At 38.9% G+C, this 20,668-nt stretch overlaps 1 protein-coding gene across 2 annotated transcripts in view; it reads left to right on the forward strand.

Annotated features, from left to right (window-relative positions):
• LHX9 (LIM homeobox 9) overlaps nt 1-12,106 on the forward strand; it is a 20,357-nt gene extending 8,251 nt beyond the window's left edge. For both annotated transcript variants that reach the window (XM_017896450.1, XM_017896449.1), the window contains 3 exons: nt 917-1,272; nt 9,546-9,748; nt 10,933-12,106. In XM_017896450.1, coding sequence (XP_017751939.1) covers nt 917-1,272; nt 9,546-9,748; nt 10,933-11,190 — 817 coding nt within the window. In that variant the 3' untranslated portion in view covers nt 11,191-12,106. The remainder of the gene's footprint in view (nt 1-916; nt 1,273-9,545; nt 9,749-10,932) is intronic.
• The last annotated feature ends 8,562 nt before the right edge of the window (nt 12,107-20,668 follow it).

The following is a 20,668-nucleotide window of genomic DNA, read 5'->3' on the forward strand; positions in this document are numbered from 1 at the left end:
CTTTATCAGCGAATACCACGCGTTCCCATCACTTCTCAGCTTGGCTGGAGGAACTTGGGGAAATCTGGGGAAGAGTAAATGGACGTGGTCTCCGTCGACTGAGACTTTACTGGGTTTTTGTTTTCCGCTTGCTACGAATTGGGCAAGTTCTGCGCCTTGAAACTGAACTAGTGGCTCGGGCAGCAGCAACAGAGTGTTAGGTTTTCGCAGGTGGCAGGAGACTCTGTAAATGACTATGAAAAGGAATAAATGCCATTGCCAAAACCCAAGCCACTCGGTTCCGAGGTCCTTTTATCGCTAGTTACAACCACGTCCGCCAGATTGGAGAGAAAAGTCAGCAGCAGGCGTCTTTATTGATTCTTCTCAGTTATATTTCTGGATTGGGAAAGACAGAACTATGTGCAGGTGACCTAGCTCCGCTCTCAGCCCAAACAAGATAAGTGGTTAAAAAAATAATAACCTTTCCTCTACAAAATCGTCATTTTCCAGGACCGTGTCGGCATGTTTTCCCGCACACTAGCACATCCAGGAATAATTATATCTTCCTTCATTCATAGAATATTTTGTAATTGATTAACTGTTTTTACTTGGCATGGCAATTTAATATTCTAGTACTGTGAGTTAGATCGTTCTAACTAGTGGTTTGCTTTTTTAAATTTTTAAAAATTTGTTTTAATGTTCACTTTACAGAGAAGAAAACTAAGACTTAGTTGCCCGATTCTTCTGACTTTAATGTAAAGATCCTCTGTATTGGTTTATCAGAAAAGTCAAATAAAATTAATGCCCACTGTCCTGTCCTCCCGGAACCCTACCAGGTCCCAGTCTGAGGCCACTGCAGACCAAGCCCAGGTGTCGCGGGTGGGAGATGGCTCTGCCTTGCTTCAACTAGCAACCTGACTTAACTGTTTCCTTCCAGAAGGTTCTCTGTGCAGAGATGTGCCCGCTGCCACCTTGGCATTTCCGCCTCGGAGATGGTCATGCGCGCCCGAGACTCAGTCTACCACCTGAGCTGCTTCACCTGCTCCACTTGCAACAAGACTCTGACCACGGGCGACCATTTCGGCATGAAGGACAGCCTGGTGTACTGCCGCGCCCACTTCGAGACCCTCTTGCAAGGAGAGTATCCACCGCAGCTGAGCTACACGGAGCTGGCAGCCAAGAGCGGCGGCCTGGCCCTGCCTTACTTCAATGGTACGGGCACCGTACAGAAGGGGCGGCCCCGGAAGCGGAAGAGCCCAGCTCTGGGAGTGGACATCGTCAATTACAACTCAGGTGTGCCCCTATCCTCACCCCGGCGCAGCCCCGGCCTCCCTGAGGAAAATTCTTAGAGCTCCTTCCCCGTCCAGTCTGGCTGCAAGAGTGTGTTTTGCCCGATGCCTCTGTTCTCACCACGACCCCTGTCACTCTGAAGGAAGGGAGAGAGGGAGGAGGAGGGAGGGGAGGGAGAGGCAACACTTTATTTAGGTTGTGGCAAAAAACACATCTATAACTATGGGGCTGTAGTGACTTCCCCAAACAGGCAGAGCCAAAACGTTGTTGCCGGTTAGTTAATGAGCCCATTAGTTTCTGGCTCTCAGTTGGAGCAAAACAGCCCCTGGGCAATTTCTTTGTGGAGGCCAAATTATAGATCCTGGAGGAGGTTTCCTAAATACTGAAGAAAAAAAAGTCTTCAGAGCCCAACCCCAGTCTGTCTAGATGGGTCAGAGGCTGTGGTCACCAGCCCAAAGTTAATCAGGAACACGGTTGGCAAGAGTGTTGAAAACCTAATCCCTGATCTTGGCAAAAGCAGTTGTAGGGGTGGGAATCACTCTCCACAGCTGAGCTAGCCTGTGTCTTTCCTAAGTCAGGATATTCATCCAGCCGTCTCATTCCCGGTGTGATAGACCATCCAGACATCCAGACCCCTGGCCAACTGAAAGAACCTTCAGGTCAGGCCCCTGAGGAAGCTTAATGGTATCTCAGACCATTCGTCTATACTAAATCACCTTCTCTCTTCATTAAAACAACCCGCAGGCAACAAGTCAAGAACACATTCTTCCTTGCTTTGGGGACACGCCTATCATGTGTCAATCTCACATGCATCAATCTCCCATTGTTGGTAGCCGGCCCCACTTCCCATCCTCCAGGTGAGGATGGTGATCCACTCTGCAGATGATACTCTAACTCTGAGCAGAACAGAAGCTCTTTTGTGAGTCCCAATCACTGGAAAAAAAGAGGTATTAGTAAGCCCTGGCTAACTTTTGGGGAGCCTAAGGAACTTAACTGCTTTGGCTTTCAGTGCCCTGGCCCAGACCTGGCTGAGGATCTCAGCAGACTGATGCTCAGGACAGGGGAGACCACTCTGTTGGAAGGAACGTTGAGGACCGTATTATGGCAACCCCACTCTATTACTACGAATGCCCCAGATCCACGCATAGGCACCCCAGAACACAGGATTTTGCCTGTTTTCTCTTCCAGTTCACAGTGCCTGGTATGGTGCCTGACATTGCTAGTCAATGTAAAGAACAGTGTCCAGCCAGTTAAGTGATTTGCCCAAGATCACACAGCCACTGTGAATGTGGAGCTAAGGGTCCTGCTCTGAGTTTAGAGTTTTCAGGAGAACCCACACAGGATGAGTGGTTGCTCTCTCAGACCTCTGTTAGGCTCTCTCCTGGGATTCTATACCGCCTGATCTAACAGAAGAGGAGAATCCTTTATGGGCAAGCATAGCAGGTGGCCTTGCCAGGAGAATGGGGAGCAATGGGGAACACTGTGCCGCAGCACTTGTCCCTAGGGGTTCATACCAGGGTTGCTGGATGAAAAGAAAAGGACCTGCCGGCTCACTGCAAATCTCACCAGGGTCGGTCAATCTGTATGAGGGCAGCGGGCGAAGCCCCAGGTTTTGGCAACCCTCAGTAGTGGCCGTGCCCTCACACTGGCCCCTGCTGTGCTGGGGCGGGAGATTTGGTTAGGGGCCACTTTGCCCAGCATGCTTACTTCATCTTCTTTGATGCGTGGTCCCCAGGGCAGGGCAGGCAGGGCACTAATTGTTCTTTATTAATAGAAGATGACATTGGAATCTCAAGCCACTCACCAAGGCCCTAATGCCCTAATGAGAGGGGGGAGACAGAGAGAGAGAGAGAGAGAGAGAGAGAGAGAGAGAGAGAGAGAGAGAGANCACTGCAGACCAAGCCCAGGTGTCGCGGGTGGGAGATGGCTCTGCCTTGCTTCAACTAGCAACCTGACTTAACTGTTTCCTTCCAGAAGGTTCTCTGTGCAGAGATGTGCCCGCTGCCACCTTGGCATTTCCGCCTCGGAGATGGTCATGCGCGCCCGAGACTCAGTCTACCACCTGAGCTGCTTCACCTGCTCCACTTGCAACAAGACTCTGACCACGGGCGACCATTTCGGCATGAAGGACAGCCTGGTGTACTGCCGCGCCCACTTCGAGACCCTCTTGCAAGGAGAGTATCCACCGCAGCTGAGCTACACGGAGCTGGCAGCCAAGAGCGGCGGCCTGGCCCTGCCTTACTTCAATGGTACGGGCACCGTACAGAAGGGGCGGCCCCGGAAGCGGAAGAGCCCAGCTCTGGGAGTGGACATCGTCAATTACAACTCAGGTGTGCCCCCTATCCTCACCCCCGGCGCAGCCCCGGCCTCCCTGAGGAAAATTCTTAGAGCTCCTTCCCCGTCCAGTCTGGCTGCAAGAGTGTGTTTTGCCCGATGCCTCTGTTCTCACCACGACCCCCTGTCACTCTGAAGGAAGGGAGAGAGGGAGGAGGAGGGAGGGGAGGGAGAGGCAACACTTTATTTAGGTTGTGGCAAAAAACACATCTATAACTATGGGGCTGTAGTGACTTCCCCCAAACAGGCAGAGCCAAAACGTTGTTGCCGGTTAGTTAATGAGCCCATTAGTTTCTGGCTCTCAGTTGGAGCAAAACAGCCCCTGGGCAATTTCTTTGTGGAGGCCAAATTATAGATCCTGGAGGAGGTTTCCTAAATACTGAAGAAAAAAAAGTCTTCAGAGCCCAACCCCAGTCTGTCTAGATGGGTCAGAGGCTGTGGTCACCAGCCCAAAGTTAATCAGGAACACGGTTGGCAAGAGTGTTGAAAAACCTAATCCCTGATCTTGGCAAAAAGCAGTTGTAGGGGTGGGAATCACTCTCCACAGCTGAGCTAGCCTGTGTCTTTCCTAAGTCAGGATATTCATCCAGCCGTCTCATTCCCGGTGTGATAGACCATCCAGACATCCAGACCCCTGGCCAACTGAAAGAACCTTCAGGTCAGGCCCCCTGAGGAAGCTTAATGGTATCTCAGACCATTCGTCTATACTAAATCACCTTCTCTCTTCATTAAAAACAACCCGCAGGCAACAAGTCAAGAACACATTCTTCCTTGCTTTGGGGGACACGCCTATCATGTGTCAATCTCACATGCATCAATCTCCCATTGTTGGTAGCCGGCCCCCACTTCCCATCCTCCAGGTGAGGATGGTGATCCACTCTGCAGATGATACTCTAACTCTGAGCAGAACAGAAGCTCTTTTTGTGAGTCCCAATCACTGGAAAAAAAGAGGTATTAGTAAGCCCTGGCTAACTTTTGGGGAGCCTAAGGAACTTAACTGCTTTGGCTTTCAGTGCCCTGGCCCAGACCTGGCTGAGGATCTCAGCAGACTGATGCTCAGGACAGGGGAGACCACTCTGTTGGAAGGAACGTTGAGGACCGTATTATGGCAACCCCACTCTATTACTACGAATGCCCCCAGATCCACGCATAGGCACCCCAGAACACAGGATTTTGCCTGTTTTTCTCTTCCAGTTCACAGTGCCTGGTATGGTGCCTGACATTGCTAGTCAATGTAAAGAACAGTGTCCAGCCAGTTAAGTGATTTGCCCAAGATCACACAGCCACTGTGAATGTGGAGCTAAGGGTCCTGCTCTGAGTTTAGAGTTTTCAGGAGAACCCACACAGGATGAGTGGTTGCTCTCTCAGACCTCTGTTAGGCTCTCTCCTGGGATTCTATACCGCCTGATCTAACAGAAGAGGAGAATCCTTTATGGGCAAGCATAGCAGGTGGCCTTGCCAGGAGAATGGGGAGCAATGGGGAACACTGTGCCGCAGCACTTGTCCCTAGGGGGTTCATACCAGGGTTGCTGGATGAAAAGAAAAGGACCTGCCGGCTCACTGCAAATCTCACCAGGGTCGGTCAATCTGTATGAGGGCAGCGGGCGAAGCCCCAGGTTTTGGCAACCCTCAGTAGTGGCCGTGCCCTCACACTGGCCCCTGCTGTGCTGGGGCGGGAGATTTGGTTAGGGGCCACTTTGCCCAGCATGCTTACTTCATCTTCTTTGATGCGTGGTCCCCAGGGCAGGGCAGGCAGGGCACTAATTGTTCTTTATTAATAGAAGATGACATTGGAATCTCAAGCCACTCACCAAGGCCCTAATGCCCTAATGAGAGGGGGGAGACAGAGAGAGAGAGAGAGAGAGAGAGAGAGAGAGAGAGAGAGAGAGAGAGAGAGAGCCACTCATATACAACTAGCAAGATTTTTTTGGAAAGAAGGGATCTCTCAGCCCGGATAAAGTCCAGAAGGGTGAAGATTTCTAGCCAAACAGTAGGCAAGCCTGACTTTTTTATTCTTTATTTAATCTAATTAGCTAAATTTGATTTTGCCTTGGATCTTACTTCATGTTAGATCCAAGGAACTTTAAGAACAGTAGCATTTAGATTATACTTCTCTGAAAATAACTAGAGTGTACAAATTTATTTTTAAGAAGAATAAAAGAATCCTTTGGAGCCCCTTAGGTCTTTAGTTTGCAAATTAATGCTGCTACAAGTTGTTGTGGAGAAGGTCACTTTTGTCTTGCTCCCAAAGGAGGGAAAATTGCTGAGGCCCCTTAGCCCAAAGAGTTTGTACCTTGCACCACTACAAACTGGATGCCTCTTAGTTAACATCTACTCCATCCTTTCTGGACTTTTCCCAGAGACACTAGTAAATAGTATATGTATGTTAAAGATCAGGTTAAAATTATCTATGGGAATTGGTTTGAAGATTCCTGACCAGAAATCAGGCCATCATTTAAAACAGTGCTTGTGAATCTGATGCCACTTTGTTACAAAACTAGGGAAAGAAACCCTTCAGCAAATTAAACACATGTTAACATGTAAAAAATAAAATCCAGTTTAACTCATTGTTTTAGCCTTCTTTGGATTTTGTCTTGCCATCTCTCATTAAATGTAAACATTAAATGTAAACAAGTCTCATAAAGGGTAAGGTTGATACTAAACTAAGTATAATTTCCATAATAATGTTTTCAAAATGTGCAGAAAACATGTTTGTGATTCAAAGAATCTCAGAGAAGATGCGAAACTTGGCAAAGGCCAGCTAGTGCTTGCCATAGGGCAAATGCCGTTTAATGAGAATGTCCCTAGTTTCGTTTATATACCTCTGTGCAAATTAATCAGGCAAATATTTTAGAAAGAGACATGGAAATTTTACCTGAAATTGTAACTTGAAATAAAGCCCTCTAGGGATGAGAAGAAGATTTAGTTTAGGATAGGAAGCTCCTATTTGTGTAATTTAAACATTAATTGAGAGATTAAACTTTGGCCACTTCTCAAAATATCCTTTCCTTAAGTCCTTTCTTCCTATCCAAACTTTTAAGGGTTCCTGGTGGTTAAATTAGCCTGGCACTGACCCCTAGTGGTCTTCCAGGGATCAGTTAATTCTCAGAAGGTTACATACCTTCACAGCAGACGCTCACTTTAGGATGGGTGACCATCATGTAAGTGACTGGAAATAAAATACTTAGATATTCTCATTAACTTTATAATACTATATGTGAACTTACAGGTAGATATTTAAGACAATTTTAAGAGTTATCATTTCATCTCATAATTCGGGGAGTGGGGAAATCCCCTATAGCTATAGAAACAGGCCTTGGAGAAACAGTCATTTGCAAGTTATATAATGCATGTGTAGTTAAACATAAATAATACCAGATAATGCACTGTTACTCTGTAGAAGAAATAGGTTTCTCGATTAAGTTGCATAATATGAGATAACCCGTCACAGGAAAATCATATCTAGTAATATCTGTTTAATAAAGACCCAACAAGCTATCTCCTTACACATTGGATTATGTATTTTGTGTGGAAACGGGGCCTATAACTGTATTTAAAACACACTGAAAGGCTCTGCTGAATTTTTAATCAGCAATAATGGATATAGAAGGCATTTTCAGGGAAGCAATTTCATTAAATTTTACTATAATTATTTTTCATAAATTTCATTTTAAGAACTAATGATTATATAGTCATGTTGGGAATCATATTCATTTGTATATATTACCCTGGTGTGGAATGGCGGAAAGATGGCCAAGGGCATTATTTAAACACCAAGTCTTCTGTCCCAAGTGTAAAATTCAATTTGATGTGTTGTTCAGGAAAGGTTACATGTTACATATGATAGGAAAGAAATCTTACTTGAAGAACCCTCCGATGACTAACATGTGCCTCTTTGACTATTTTTTGTGGGTATATTTATAATCTGGTTATGAAATATGGCTCAGTTTACTGGAGATAAGTATAGTTTTATAGTAGGTCATAGAGATGCTGTTTCATCCATTTGAGGATATGAAAGTGCAATTCTGTCGAATATTTGAACTTGACATATCCCCACTGGGCCAAAATGGGATAAAATGTAATGCATACTCTTTCTGTTATCTTTGGACATATGGTACACTTTCTGGTGGAGTTTAAGAAGCCTACGTTTTACATTCAAATGTGTATATCTGACTTGGATTCTATTTCAAGTTGATTTAATTTTGCATTAATACCCACTTGTAATTTACTGATGAACAAAAGGCCCAAAGTCTTGACTGAATGCTTCTTGAGCTCCTGCCCCTGTGTTGGACTCAGGGAATCAGTCCAAAGGTGAATATGGTACAGTCATCTCCCTCAATGGACTCACCTGTTCTTTTGCCAAGTGTGTCCTCCTACTTACATGTCTTATGGAAATACAAACAAAGGAGACATTTGTTTGTATCTAGTCTTTTCACATTAGGAGGAATTTCTTATTAAGTGAGTTTTATATGTGGCTGACTTCTTGGTTGATGACTACAAAACTTTTGTATTTCTGTAAATATGCTGATTTGCTGAATAGTTTTTAAAAAGTAATTATAAACAGAGCCTACCAGGCAGATAACATTTTATTAAGCAGATTGGAAGAGCTAATATTAAGGGATGCCTCCCTTTTTTAAGATTCAGGTTTCTTTCTCCCTGGAATGACACGATCAGGTTGGTTTTAGATTTTCTATTATAAAGCAGTACAAGGCAGGATGATTCGATCTAAATTTATATAACTATCTGAAGGAAGAATTTAAAGAAAAAAAATTGCCATGTACTTTAATGTGTGAAGTTGGCTGAAGTTGGTTGTGTAAATATTTCACAAAATGTTTTCATTTTACAATTGTATTTCCTATGCAGAGCCAGTAGATTCTTGGAAATGACCCTTTAAATGTGCAGCTTTACATCCTGGGGATAATGACTTTCTGGCTGGTTTCAAAGACTGGGTTGTTTTGCCCTTGGTGCTGAGAAAGTCTTTGTAAGGGGAGAGAAAATGCCTCCCTCTCTCTGCCAGGCCAGCCAGGGGCACAGCTCACATCCCACTCATACACATCTGGAGCAAAAGGGACTAAGATCTGAGCCTAGAAATAAGCACCATCAGTGTCTCTCAACTGTGAGCTGTGGGGAGCGCTTCAGGCATGAACCGTGTGAAGGGAAGTCTGGGCTCATTCTCTTTCAGAAATATTTATTAAAATCACTCCAGGGGAAAAATATTTTCTTTCTGGTATAGCTCTGCGTTAACCAGTCATAGCTAAAAGCTGAAACAAATAATATTCTTATGGTTATATAAGAAATTCACAAATTTTAAATTTCTAACTTCTCCTCCTTTTCAGCCTTTTCTAACTTTTCCTGACTGAGAGAGTTCTAGGAATATGAGAAAAGGCTAACCATTAGAACTGACCTAGATGCTTCCTTAGTTGGCGGGCTCTCAGAAACTTTCAGACTTAAGAGAGTGGTAATACTTGTTTCTCTACGTCTCATGACAAAAAGCAGTACCTTCAGACAGTGTGTCTCATTCCAGAAATACAGACAAAAGGTAGAGTCTTAAAACACTGTGAGTGCGGGCAATGGGAAGCTGGTACAAATAACTATTTGGAAAAGAGTTTCTTCTTCTCACTCTCGTAGGTCTCTCTCACTCCCACTTTACTACTTAGGGTTTGTTCATATTCTCAAATTCTTCTAGCAACCATTAAGCAAAAGAGAGGATTTAACCAATATTTTTCTATTGCATAAACTTTAGTTGTATCTGCATTAACAGAGAAGTTCAGCTTATTTTAGCAATTATCTTCTTTCTTTTTGTCTAGATACTACTCATAATTGGGTTGACAGCATTTTTCACTGCTGCTTTATTACCATAGCAGTGTCATACAGCCTGCCATCATGTCAGCTAATGCAAGAATTTCCACTGAGTAGTTGTTTGTTCACTGTTGCTGCAACAGGTTGTAATGAGAATGAGGCAGACCACTTGGACCGGGACCAGCAGCCTTATCCACCCTCACAGAAGACCAAGCGCATGCGAACCTCTTTCAAGCATCACCAGCTCCGGACCATGAAATCCTACTTTGCCATCAACCACAATCCGGATGCCAAGGACCTCAAGCAGCTTGCCCAGAAAACAGGCCTGACCAAAAGAGTTTTGCAGGTAAGACACGTGCATCATTGACTGTGCATACATATCCCTTCCCCTTGCCAGTAAAAATAGTGCTCTTCCCTGGTTGGAGTGATGCAGTTATTTCCTGTATTGCTTCTTACTAGTTTATCTTAGCTATCTCCCTAGAGGATGTTCTGAGATTTTGCAGGGGCTTCATGGAGGGTTCCCAAACAGAGACCCAGTGTCTTTTTAAATACAGCCACATTCTCTCTACGTATGCGGAGATGGGCCCTCCAAAGACAGCACAGCTTGACTCACTGCTGTGCAAATGTGAGTGATGTTATTTGCACAGGCCGTGGCTCTATAGATTTCCATTAATATTATGCTCGGTGAACAGACTTGAGAGGGACCTGTTGGCACTGTGTTAACTCGGCAAACTTTTGGCAGCCTCACTCACCTTCCATATTCAGGTGGAACCTTTTTTCCACTCCTGAAAAGCCAAAAGTATGGTTAGTGTTTCAGCAACCAACTGGAGCAAGTATTTTCCTGCCTTAACAAACCATAATTAAAAACAAAATACTGGAAGTTAGTTCTGCTGTCCAATTGATTTCCTAAACTCATCATGGTAAGAACACATAAGTAATGAAATTATAATAGGTTGCTGTAAGTCACCTGTGATCTTCTCTCACTTCTTGGTGACAAATAGCAGGCATTTTAAATTCTGCTAAACAGTTTCAGGCTGTTTGAGTTCTGTGACCCTGGGAGTTTTTTTCTGTGTGAAGAATATATACCGTGTTTCGGGCTCACGAATGGCCTGAAGTCTATTTCAGTGATGTCCATTTCATATGAGTGATTCTTACTTTGCCATACTTTCAATGGCCCTGCCCCTTCTCAGTAGTTATTATAACAGTTGAGGAATCATCGTGTATTTCCCCCTCTTTATCACCATGTGTTCATTTCCATGGTATATCCGCTTAAGCATCAGTTGTTCCAAGTGGCACTTGTTAATGCTGCAGGATGGAATAAGTGCAGTTGAGAGAGAATAAATCCGTAGTGTTACTTGAATAACTTTGTTTTAAAAGAAAGGAAAAAAAGCCCCTTTCCTCCTAAGAAAAACAATTATATTTAAAAGGAGAAACATATATCCAAAAAAAAGAAGAAAGAAAAGAAAAGAGAGAAAGAAAAGAAATATAAAATGAACATCGGTAAAGAAATCAATTGGGATTGGTTTGCAGGTTTGGTTCCAAAACGCACGAGCCAAATTCAGAAGGAACCTTTTGCGGCAGGAGAATGGGGGTGTTGATAAAGCTGATGGCACGTCGCTTCCGGCCCCGCCCTCAGCAGACAGCGGAGCTCTCACTCCACCCGGCACTGCGACCACTTTAACAGACCTGACCAATCCCACTATCACTGTAGTGACATCCGTGACCTCTAACATGGACAGCCACGAATCCGGAAGCCCCTCACAAACTACCTTAACGAACCTTTTCTAACATTGGTTTTTTTTTTTTTTTTTTTTTTTTTTTTTTTAAATTCTTCCTCTCTTTTATTAATTATTCTAATTATTATTATTTTATTATTTTACATACAAGACTTTTTTTTTTTTCTTCTTACCCCACAAGGAATTTGGGGGAATAAAAATAACAGCTTGGTGTGTGCAATCTGCCGCCACTTGTGCAAATGAGTTTACAGTATTGTCTCCTTTAAGTGAATATATTTTGGTCTACAAAGTGTACTTGATTTTTTTTTATTATTTAATTAGGTCTTTCAGTTTGTAAGGAGAGGTTTTTGAATAATTCTAGCAAGTGCCTCTTAAAATTGTATGTTACTGTATTTCCAGAATCTCGACGGGAGAAAAAAAAAAGAGTGAGTATTATTATGGGCAAATAATCATATTCCCAGTTAAATGATTAGTTAATAAAGAACAGATAATTAATTAGTTACATTTTTTTTTTAAATCCTTGCAATTGTATGTGTGATTATGGAGTTTGAAAACGTTACATTTTTAAATCTTAAAATTTGAAAACTTGTTTTTAGTGTTTTCTATTATCTTACCTGAACTGCTAATTCAAGTGAGAAATGAGAAATTAAAAGCATTAAACTACAGACATTTAAAATGTAAATGATTAATTTAGTGAGAATCTGTACAGGAATGTGACTTTTCCCTTCTCTTACAGGGGCGTACAACTCTAAAAACTTTTTACTTGACTATTTTTCAACATTTGAAAATACTTAATCTCCCTGTGTATCCATGAAAATTCCGTATAGATTTTGACATTCCATAATTTTAACCTCCTAAAGCTAAAATCAATAGCTCGAAAACCATTCTTTCTAAGTTACTTTTTTTCCCAGGGAAAATGGAAATAAGCAAAATATAATGTTTTAAGAAGTAAAAAAATCAGTATAATTTAATTAATAGCTCTATTAATTGGCTTCAGCTGTACCATGATATTGTATCTGGCATTCTTTATGAATAATGTTTAAAATACCCAGCCTGGTAGACTTATACCAACAATTGGTTTTGTTTTGTTTTATTTTATTTTGACATAGGTTGACTTATGTATTGAAAATAATTTTTCTGATAGTAGAGATTTGAAGTTATTAGTCTTAAAGTAGATAAACTCAGAAGCCTTGTGGATGCTGATCTGAATATATTTCCTAGTTTACAGTAGTATTTTTTTTCTTTTAATTTAAGCTAAAATCTTAATGGTCTGGGCAGTGGTGAATGTTCATCTATTACGCTTCTGTTGTAGTTAAATACCAATTAGATTGTGGATTTCCTAAAAAAAATAAAAAAGAAGTCAAGATATATGTCTTGCTTTAGTGGATTGTTAAGAATAACTTTGCACATATTCTCCACTTTTTGGACCCCTTAAATCTCCTTTGGTGGTCGAAGTGGCTATTTAATAGATTTTAAAGGTGTCCTTCTGGCTGTATAAATGTGTGGTTACATATTGACAGTTCACTGCCCACATTAAAGTGCATTATTGTAACTTTTGCTCAGGGTCTTTAGAAAATTAGCACAGAAAGTAGCTTATTTTTTAAAAAAAGATGATGGAAGATAAGTTAACACTGTAACAGAAGAAAGGTGTGATTGCCATTATATATTTAGCAAGTATGGTTATCATCTTATATGGAGCTTAAATCTTGACTTTTCATATTTCTATTACATTTTGGGCATTTACCACTAACCAGACCAAACAACCTTGGTAAGGCTGAGATCTTATTAATACACTTTTACAGGTAAAATATTGACACTTATAAATTTTGTTCTTTGACAGAACAATATATGGTACTATAGATCTACTTTATTAAGTAGACTAATTATAACTCAGTTCTCCTATGTGCCTTATGATATAACTTGGAAGTAAGTTTGTGCAAAATCAGGATATATGTGTTGTTTGTTAAATTAACTGTTTTAAGCCCTTTTGACACCTCACTAGTTTTGTACTGTTTTACCTCTTATTTCTGAAACTCTTTTTATGGTGTATCCTGTTAGAGGGGACAAACATGTCATAGAAAGCAGTTGTGCACTCTTTCAAATATAGTTGATAAATTCAATAATCTTATATATTGAGCTTCGTGTTTATAGTACAGTAAGTGGTCTAGCAAAATTGTCCATGTTTCTTTGTTTATTGATAAATGCATTGTATAGAAACTATTTCCCCTAAATATTTATGGACCAAACAATTGTGATATATCCTATTAAATTTGTGTGAATAAACCATTTTGAATCTAAGGAGTTTTCTTTCCCATCAGTTTTATTTAAGTTTTAACCGTACTAATGTGTTCCAGCATCTATATAAAAGCTATTCAAATGGTAATACAAAATTTTAGAAATATTTAAACATACAAATAGTTTTAGATTTCCAAACTTCTGATTCATATGAAATGTTACACATTGTTGCACATGCAATGTAATTCAACCTAGAAATACCTTTGAATATATTTGCTTATAATAAAAGTAATGCCCCACTGATTTGACTCAGTCCAATTTTTAGAATAAAAAGGCTAACTAGCATATAAAGTAATTGCATGGAAAGAAACCTTAAATATGATTAAGATTTCATGTTAGGTCTATTGAGCACAAATGGATATTTGTAAATCTAAATAGAAATTGCAGACCCCTAAAAGCCAAGTTGCTCTGTAGTTAATAAATTGTCACTATGATTTTTTTCAGGGAGAACAAATCTTGGGGCATTACAGCCAAACATCCCGACGTTTGAAAATTCCCTAAAGTATTAAAAGAAGGGGAAAAGTTTGATCGGAAATCCACTGCAGTGAAGACAAAGACACTATTAGGTTATGATAATCATACATTAAAAAATTTATTGAGCCAAAAAAAAAAAAAGAGAGAGAGAGAGAGAGAGACTTAAATGTCATTTACTGAATGTTAACGAAACTTGTGTTCTTTATGGTGTCTAACACAACTGAAGGCCTGAAATTATGTGGTTTAAACAAAGTTAGATAAACCATGTACAAAACCAGAGCAACCTGGCAGTAATATGCCCACCCCATATTTGAAAAAAAATATTATTGAAAAAAATTTCACACATTTGTCAAGCACAAATAGTTGTAAAATAAAGTCCAAAACATTCATTTCACCTGCTTGCTAATGTGTATTAGTCCTGTTAATGGCATTTTCCAACTGTAAATTCAAAGAAAAGCTATCACCCATTTAAGAGTATAGGGATCAAACCCCAGTAATTTTAGTATTATTGTTTATTACTTCCTTTTTAAACAGAAATCTCTGCATGCACTTTTACATATGTCACCTCTAGTGTACACCTCTGTATGATGACTTATCTTTGCTGTTTCTTGTATGATAAATAGCTTTCATTAATAAACATTTATTTGATGCAAACATAGTTAACTTTATGTTAAACACACGCTGTTGAAATTAATTTTGAACACTTAAAGAGGCAGCACAGTACATTTACAACTTGTTATACTAATGAAAAAATACAAACAGCATAATGAGATTAAATTCTGGTAATCTAGGATAAAATTACTTGGATTTACCTTTTCATGACTTATTTTCATTTGTTGTATTCAATTGCCACATGTATTACAAATAAAAAATAAAGTGAACCCAAATTACAACAAAATAAACCTTAGAATAAACTATTGTGTAAAATTTCAGCAACATTTTTAGATTACTAGGGTAAAATTTAAAGATCCTATGTGAGTTTACATGTTTGCTATGCAATGAACAAATTTATTGAAGTATACAAATATATTCTGAACTATAAAAAGATCCAATCTTTGCATAGTTCAATTTACATATGATTATTACAAACAAGAAAGCAAATGGAAAGACAGACAAATATTTAGGAATGAGGTTTTTTTAATTGTTAAAGGGAATATTTGAAGAATAAATTTTTAGCTATTCCTATTTAGCTGTATATCCAAAGCATATGTTAAACAAACTAACATATAATTTCCAGAAAATTTTTCATTATGATGAAATTTTATTATATACAAATGAACCCTATGTAAATGATGTAACTTTTATGAATGACAGACATTAAATATTTCACTTACATGTATTCTCAGAATTTTGAATGTTTTCTTAAATGCTTTCACTTCCTGAATGCTAAAAAGAAAAAATTTTAAAGAAGAGAGAGCAACTTACTACTAAAAAAAAAAAGCAATGCACCATGACAAGTAGACTATTTTGAGTGATCACAAATCATGTTGGTTTTGTCAGTAACTTGAATGTTTATGCCTCATTGAAACCTCATCCACAGCTATAGCAGCTGAAACAGATTTTCCAATGCATTTCCAGCCAGTTTATTCAAATCTTTGCCCTACAGTTTTGCCTTCTTTCGCTGTTCTGTCACCTATGGCAATTTCATTTAGAAGTATTTTGGAACTTCGCCTGGTTTTACAGACCTTTAAATATTTGTCTGGTATGTGAAATGCAGGAAGAGACCAGAGAGGGAAAGAACACAACTGAAATTAGACATCTGAAAAAAATAATACAAATTTGAAACAGGCACATTTTTTAAAACCAAAAAAAAAAAAAAAAAAAGAGGGAGAGAGAGAGAGAAAGGAGTACTAATTATGTGAGTGGGAAGAGAAAGCCTGTGAGGCAGAGTTGTAAGGTCTATTGTGCTTTACTGTGATGTAAAGCAGTCTTTGAGTCTGGGCAACTGCACACTTACTGTTCGGTGTGGAATAGAAAAATGTGGACCTCTTAGTTGAGAGCAGGGCACTAAATTTTCATAGCTTCTACCTCCCAATTGCCTGGGTTAGTCTAACTTCTGGCAGATTGATCTTGGGCAAAAAGCTTCACTGAGAGTTAGTGTCTGTGCGCTTTGGTTGAATAGCCACCTTAATACTGACTTACATAGTGGGTAGGTTTTTGATACCTCAAATAAGGATAAAACTCCATAATAAAGGACCCAAAGCAAACACTTTTAAAACTTAGGTGATTTTTCATCACCTAAAACATAAATAGCTTTATTTAGCAAAATCCCAGTGGAATCTACCATACATTCTTTTATAATAACCCTTTTTGGGAGTCAAAGTATTGTTTTTTATTAGCCACATATAAATATCATCTCATTTTCTGTTGCAGTGTGGCTGCAAGGCGTATTGTGGTGGAAAGCATGAGAACTGGGAAGCTCTGGAATGGAAATTTGGAATCATGTCATTCTAGGCTCTTAAAGAGAATATTAGGGATAATACTGTTGTAAAAAATAAATATAAACACCTAATTTTGTATGAAGTTTTGCTATTTAAATTTTAACTATGTTATAAAGAAAGCTGGCTTTACTTGTAGAGAGTTCGTGCACTCTTGAGCTCATTCAATAGCTTTAACATTTTGTGGTCTCTTCCACAACAGGGCAAAATAAGCACAGTAGGACTTAGTCCAAATTGAAGAAATGTCATTGAATTTTCTTTGAAACCACATATGTAGATAAACTCTGGATTGGCCTTTTAGATCTATTTTCTGTTTTTAGTAATTGCGAACAAACTCTCAGTATTAATATAAATAAAATGCCTCTAATGTAAAGCCACAGCCCTTTGCTTCCAGTCAATGTCAAAAATAGGAAGTTTTGTTTAATGGTTTGCTGTTGATTTTAAACATTTTAATAATACTTGCTCTGCCCTCACAACAGTTTATTTTCAGAATAATATTATGATTTACCTTATTTTAAAAGTAAATTATAATGCTAACTTATAAATATTATTTTAAATGCCTACTGGGAAGATTACATTTTATTTTATAGGTTCCCTGGCAGTTGGGGGGGGGGGGCGGGAGGTGAGGGTGGGAGAGGGAAATTTCAGAACTGTGCATGATACCAAGGAAAAGTCTATGACTATGATGTAAGTAGTAACATTATTGCCACAACTAAATTTCTGTTTAACTGTGTTGCAGAATAAGATAATTTTATCTAACATCATTCCCTACTTGCAACATTTCTCTGTGAATATTAACATAGTTAACCCTCCCCTTATCATGTATCACATCAATAAGTTTCTCCTCCCTTGGATTAATTTTTGCTTCTTTGCATTACATTTTATCTTGTGCTAAGATAACAAAAAGCAAGCAAAATAAAGATCCAGATATTAGCCATATGTAGAAAGTTCCTGGTGTGCATTTCTGTGTACTTTTCCCTCACATATTAGAATTGTCAGGAACGTTTTTTTCTTTTGGAACTTTCTGTTTACATTTTGCATGATCTTATAAATTAACCTGAAGAGTAATTGGATACCTTTTATGGTTATTTGAAAATAAAATTTGCTACAAATAAGATGCTTCAGTCTCTGTTGCCTCATATTATGCCTGAATATATTACTTTTTTCTGTACTTTCATATCAAATCAGAAAATATTAACCTTAGAGGATATTTAAATTGTTATTTATGACAAATATACAAAGATGAAGAAATTGGAAGGTGAAATTGCCTTTACTTAATCATTCTCATTCTGCTTCTTTTCCTTTTCCAAAGCAACACAAATTATGAAGGGCTATCAGCTTTAACTTCAACATTCAAGGGTTTTGACAGCTTGCATCACTTAAAGTATATTTATTATTCAGTAAACTTTAATTCTGTAGAATAAATGCCCTTTATGAAGTGTGATTTTTGAAAGCACAAAGGTATTTCAGGATTTCAAGCAGCCAAAGCTGCTTGAATTCTGCAAACAGAGTAGTTTTCAGAAGAAAATATAGTGGAAAGTAATTGTAAATATAATATTTGTAACGTTTTACCTGATTGGTCCAAATACTGCACATGAATTTTAAAGAGTTATAAAAGCCTCCAAAATGTTAGGATGTAATTATGTGATGATTATTTTTGTAGTATAAATTGAGACAGTTTATTTTATAAATACAATTACCTAGTTACTTTATTGAGTGCAGATTCTGAGGTCTCCTTCTGGATATATTTTTTCTTTTATTATTATTTATTTATTTATTTATTTTTGAGATAGAGTCTTACTCTATCACCAGACTGGAATGCAGTAGTGCCACCTCGGCTCACTGCAACCTCTGTTTCCTGGGTTCAAGTGATTCTCCTGCCTCAGCCTTCTGAGTAGCTGAGACTACAGGTGTGCACCACCACATCCAGCTAATTTTTGTATTTTTAGTAGAGACGGGATTTCACCATGTTGGCCAGGATGGTCTCCATCTCTTGACCTCGTGATCCACCCGCCTTGGTCTCCCAAAGTGCTGGGATTACAGGCGTGAGCCACCGTGCCCCACCTCCGTCTGGATATTTTACTGACAAGATGTTTATATTTCCAAGGGTTCTGATATATTTCCCTAGTTTTCTTCTTAAATTCAGCATCATCAGCCTGTGTATGTATGTGTGTTGTATATTTTCATCCTAATACCCATAGAAAGATATATATTTTTAAGAAGAAGGCTCATCTCTTCTAAAGCCAGTTTTAATTGAAAGCAAAAGAAAAGGTAAAATAATGGCAATTTTTCTTCAGTTGAGATATTGTAATTTTAATAGGCCTACTTTTTGTTAGCCTAACATAAAGCTACGCTCTCCAAAGTCTCCCTGCTAATGCAGTAGGGGATCTTTCTAGGTTACTTTCTTTATTGAGCTTGGCCATACCTTTGCTTTTTACTGGAATTGTGTTGCCATTTTGAACTTCTCTGTTCAACAAAGTTTGGCAAATGCTTATAGTTCAACATAAACAACCACATCAAAAAAGGTAATTTTTGTTGGAATGAACAGTATAATTTACTTCATTTACTAAAAGAGGCACAGCAGAAACAAAAGGTTATATAGGACAGACACAGTGGTTCACACCTGTAACCCAGCACTTTGGGAGGCCGAGGCGGGAGGATCGCTTTAGACCATGAATTCAAAACGAACCTGGCAAACACGGCGAGATGCCATCTCTAAAACAAAAAAACCAAAAAGGTTCTTTCACAAATCAAAGGGACTATTTTGGTTTAATTTCAACATTATGGGTCTATTAAAGTGGCTGGACTTCAATGAGTTCCTTAGTAAATATCAACTATACATTTATCAATCAATCCATATTTGTGTACACATAAGTACATAAATGTCATGCTCAATGTGTGTCCTATGTAATAAATGCAGCTAGATCCTGAGACTTCACCACATATGCAACTTCAATATCCTGAATACCTAACTATTAAGTGTTGGATTATGAAACCTCTGGTACCAACACTGATGTTTTCCGTTTTTCCAGAGTATCTTGCATTGGAATTTATCACTAATAAAAGTTCTCACCATGGACTTTGTTTCTGTTTAGACTTGGATATTCATAAAAGCATAGAATCATTCTGTGTACCAGAAAGAGGGTTACTAAATTGTCTGGTTCAAATTCTCACATTTTTTCAGTTGAAATGGAAAGCACCCAGACAGATGTGTATTGTTTCTAGTTCAGAGACAATTTTTGGTGTTCCTCAGAAAAATGTGTGTATCAAGAGTTTCCATTTGGATTTACACGTTTTTTTTTAACCGTTGCTGAAACAACATAATTGCAATAATATGGCACTATCGATATCTCTTATGTATTGCTCCTGAATTGTTACTGGAAGTTGCAATTCATTTAGATAGATTACGATTATTATAAAACACTGATGGCTATTACTTCATTGAATTTTCTATAAATGTTCACATCTTCCATTACTCATCAGTGGCTTACCACCATTTCTCCTAAATTCTCGTTCATATCACTTCTATTCCCATTACACTATTGAAACCACTTTTCTTAAAGTTAGCAATTACCTTTTTCTTACCCAAATCTTGGTATTTCCCCTGTCTTTATTCACATTTACATTTGTTCCAGATTTTACACTCCTTATTACTTGCTTCTCTCCAGAACGATTTCCTCGCAGGCCATGCACCTGCTGCTTCTCCCTGGGGTTCAGATGAATCAGAGCCAGCATATCACGGTCCAACTTCAAAATCTCCTCTCCACGCTTGCACTGCTTGCTTCCTGGGAAACAATATTCTATCTTAAAGGCTCAACATTTTAGTGATGACTCCAAATGTATTTCTTGAGACATTTCCACCTGACTTCTGTTATTGTTTGAAGGGCAGCATAAATAATATTGAACTCGTTTTTTCTCTTCAGCAAACTTCTGGACTTTTTGCCATTTTTGTTAAAGTTGTTACTGAAGTTTCTCCCAGTCACCTACACTGAGAGTCATCAATTTCTCCATCAACTTCTTCTCCTTTTATTTTTTTCTTTTTAAAATTATCTTGTATCATTCTGTTACCAAATCCTATTGATCCTTTCTTCATTCTATGTCTTTAATCTCAGTCTTCATCTACCTCTTTTATTTTATTTTATTTTTGACATCCTCCTGATCATTGTACTCACTAGAACCAAGTTTTCTTAATTGGTGGGATGATATTCTCTGTAGGATGTCATATGAGTTGTTTCAGATTTTGTGCTGCTTCCTCCATCTCCACTCTCTACAGCCCTATAAGAGTAGAACCAATGATCAGACATCTTTAAAAGATTATATCTA

This window comes from Rhinopithecus bieti, unplaced genomic scaffold, assembly GCF_001698545.2.
Source record: "Rhinopithecus bieti isolate Rb0 unplaced genomic scaffold, ASM169854v2 scaffold_24392, whole genome shotgun sequence".
Classification (NCBI taxonomy): Eukaryota; Metazoa; Chordata; class Mammalia; order Primates; family Cercopithecidae; genus Rhinopithecus; species Rhinopithecus bieti.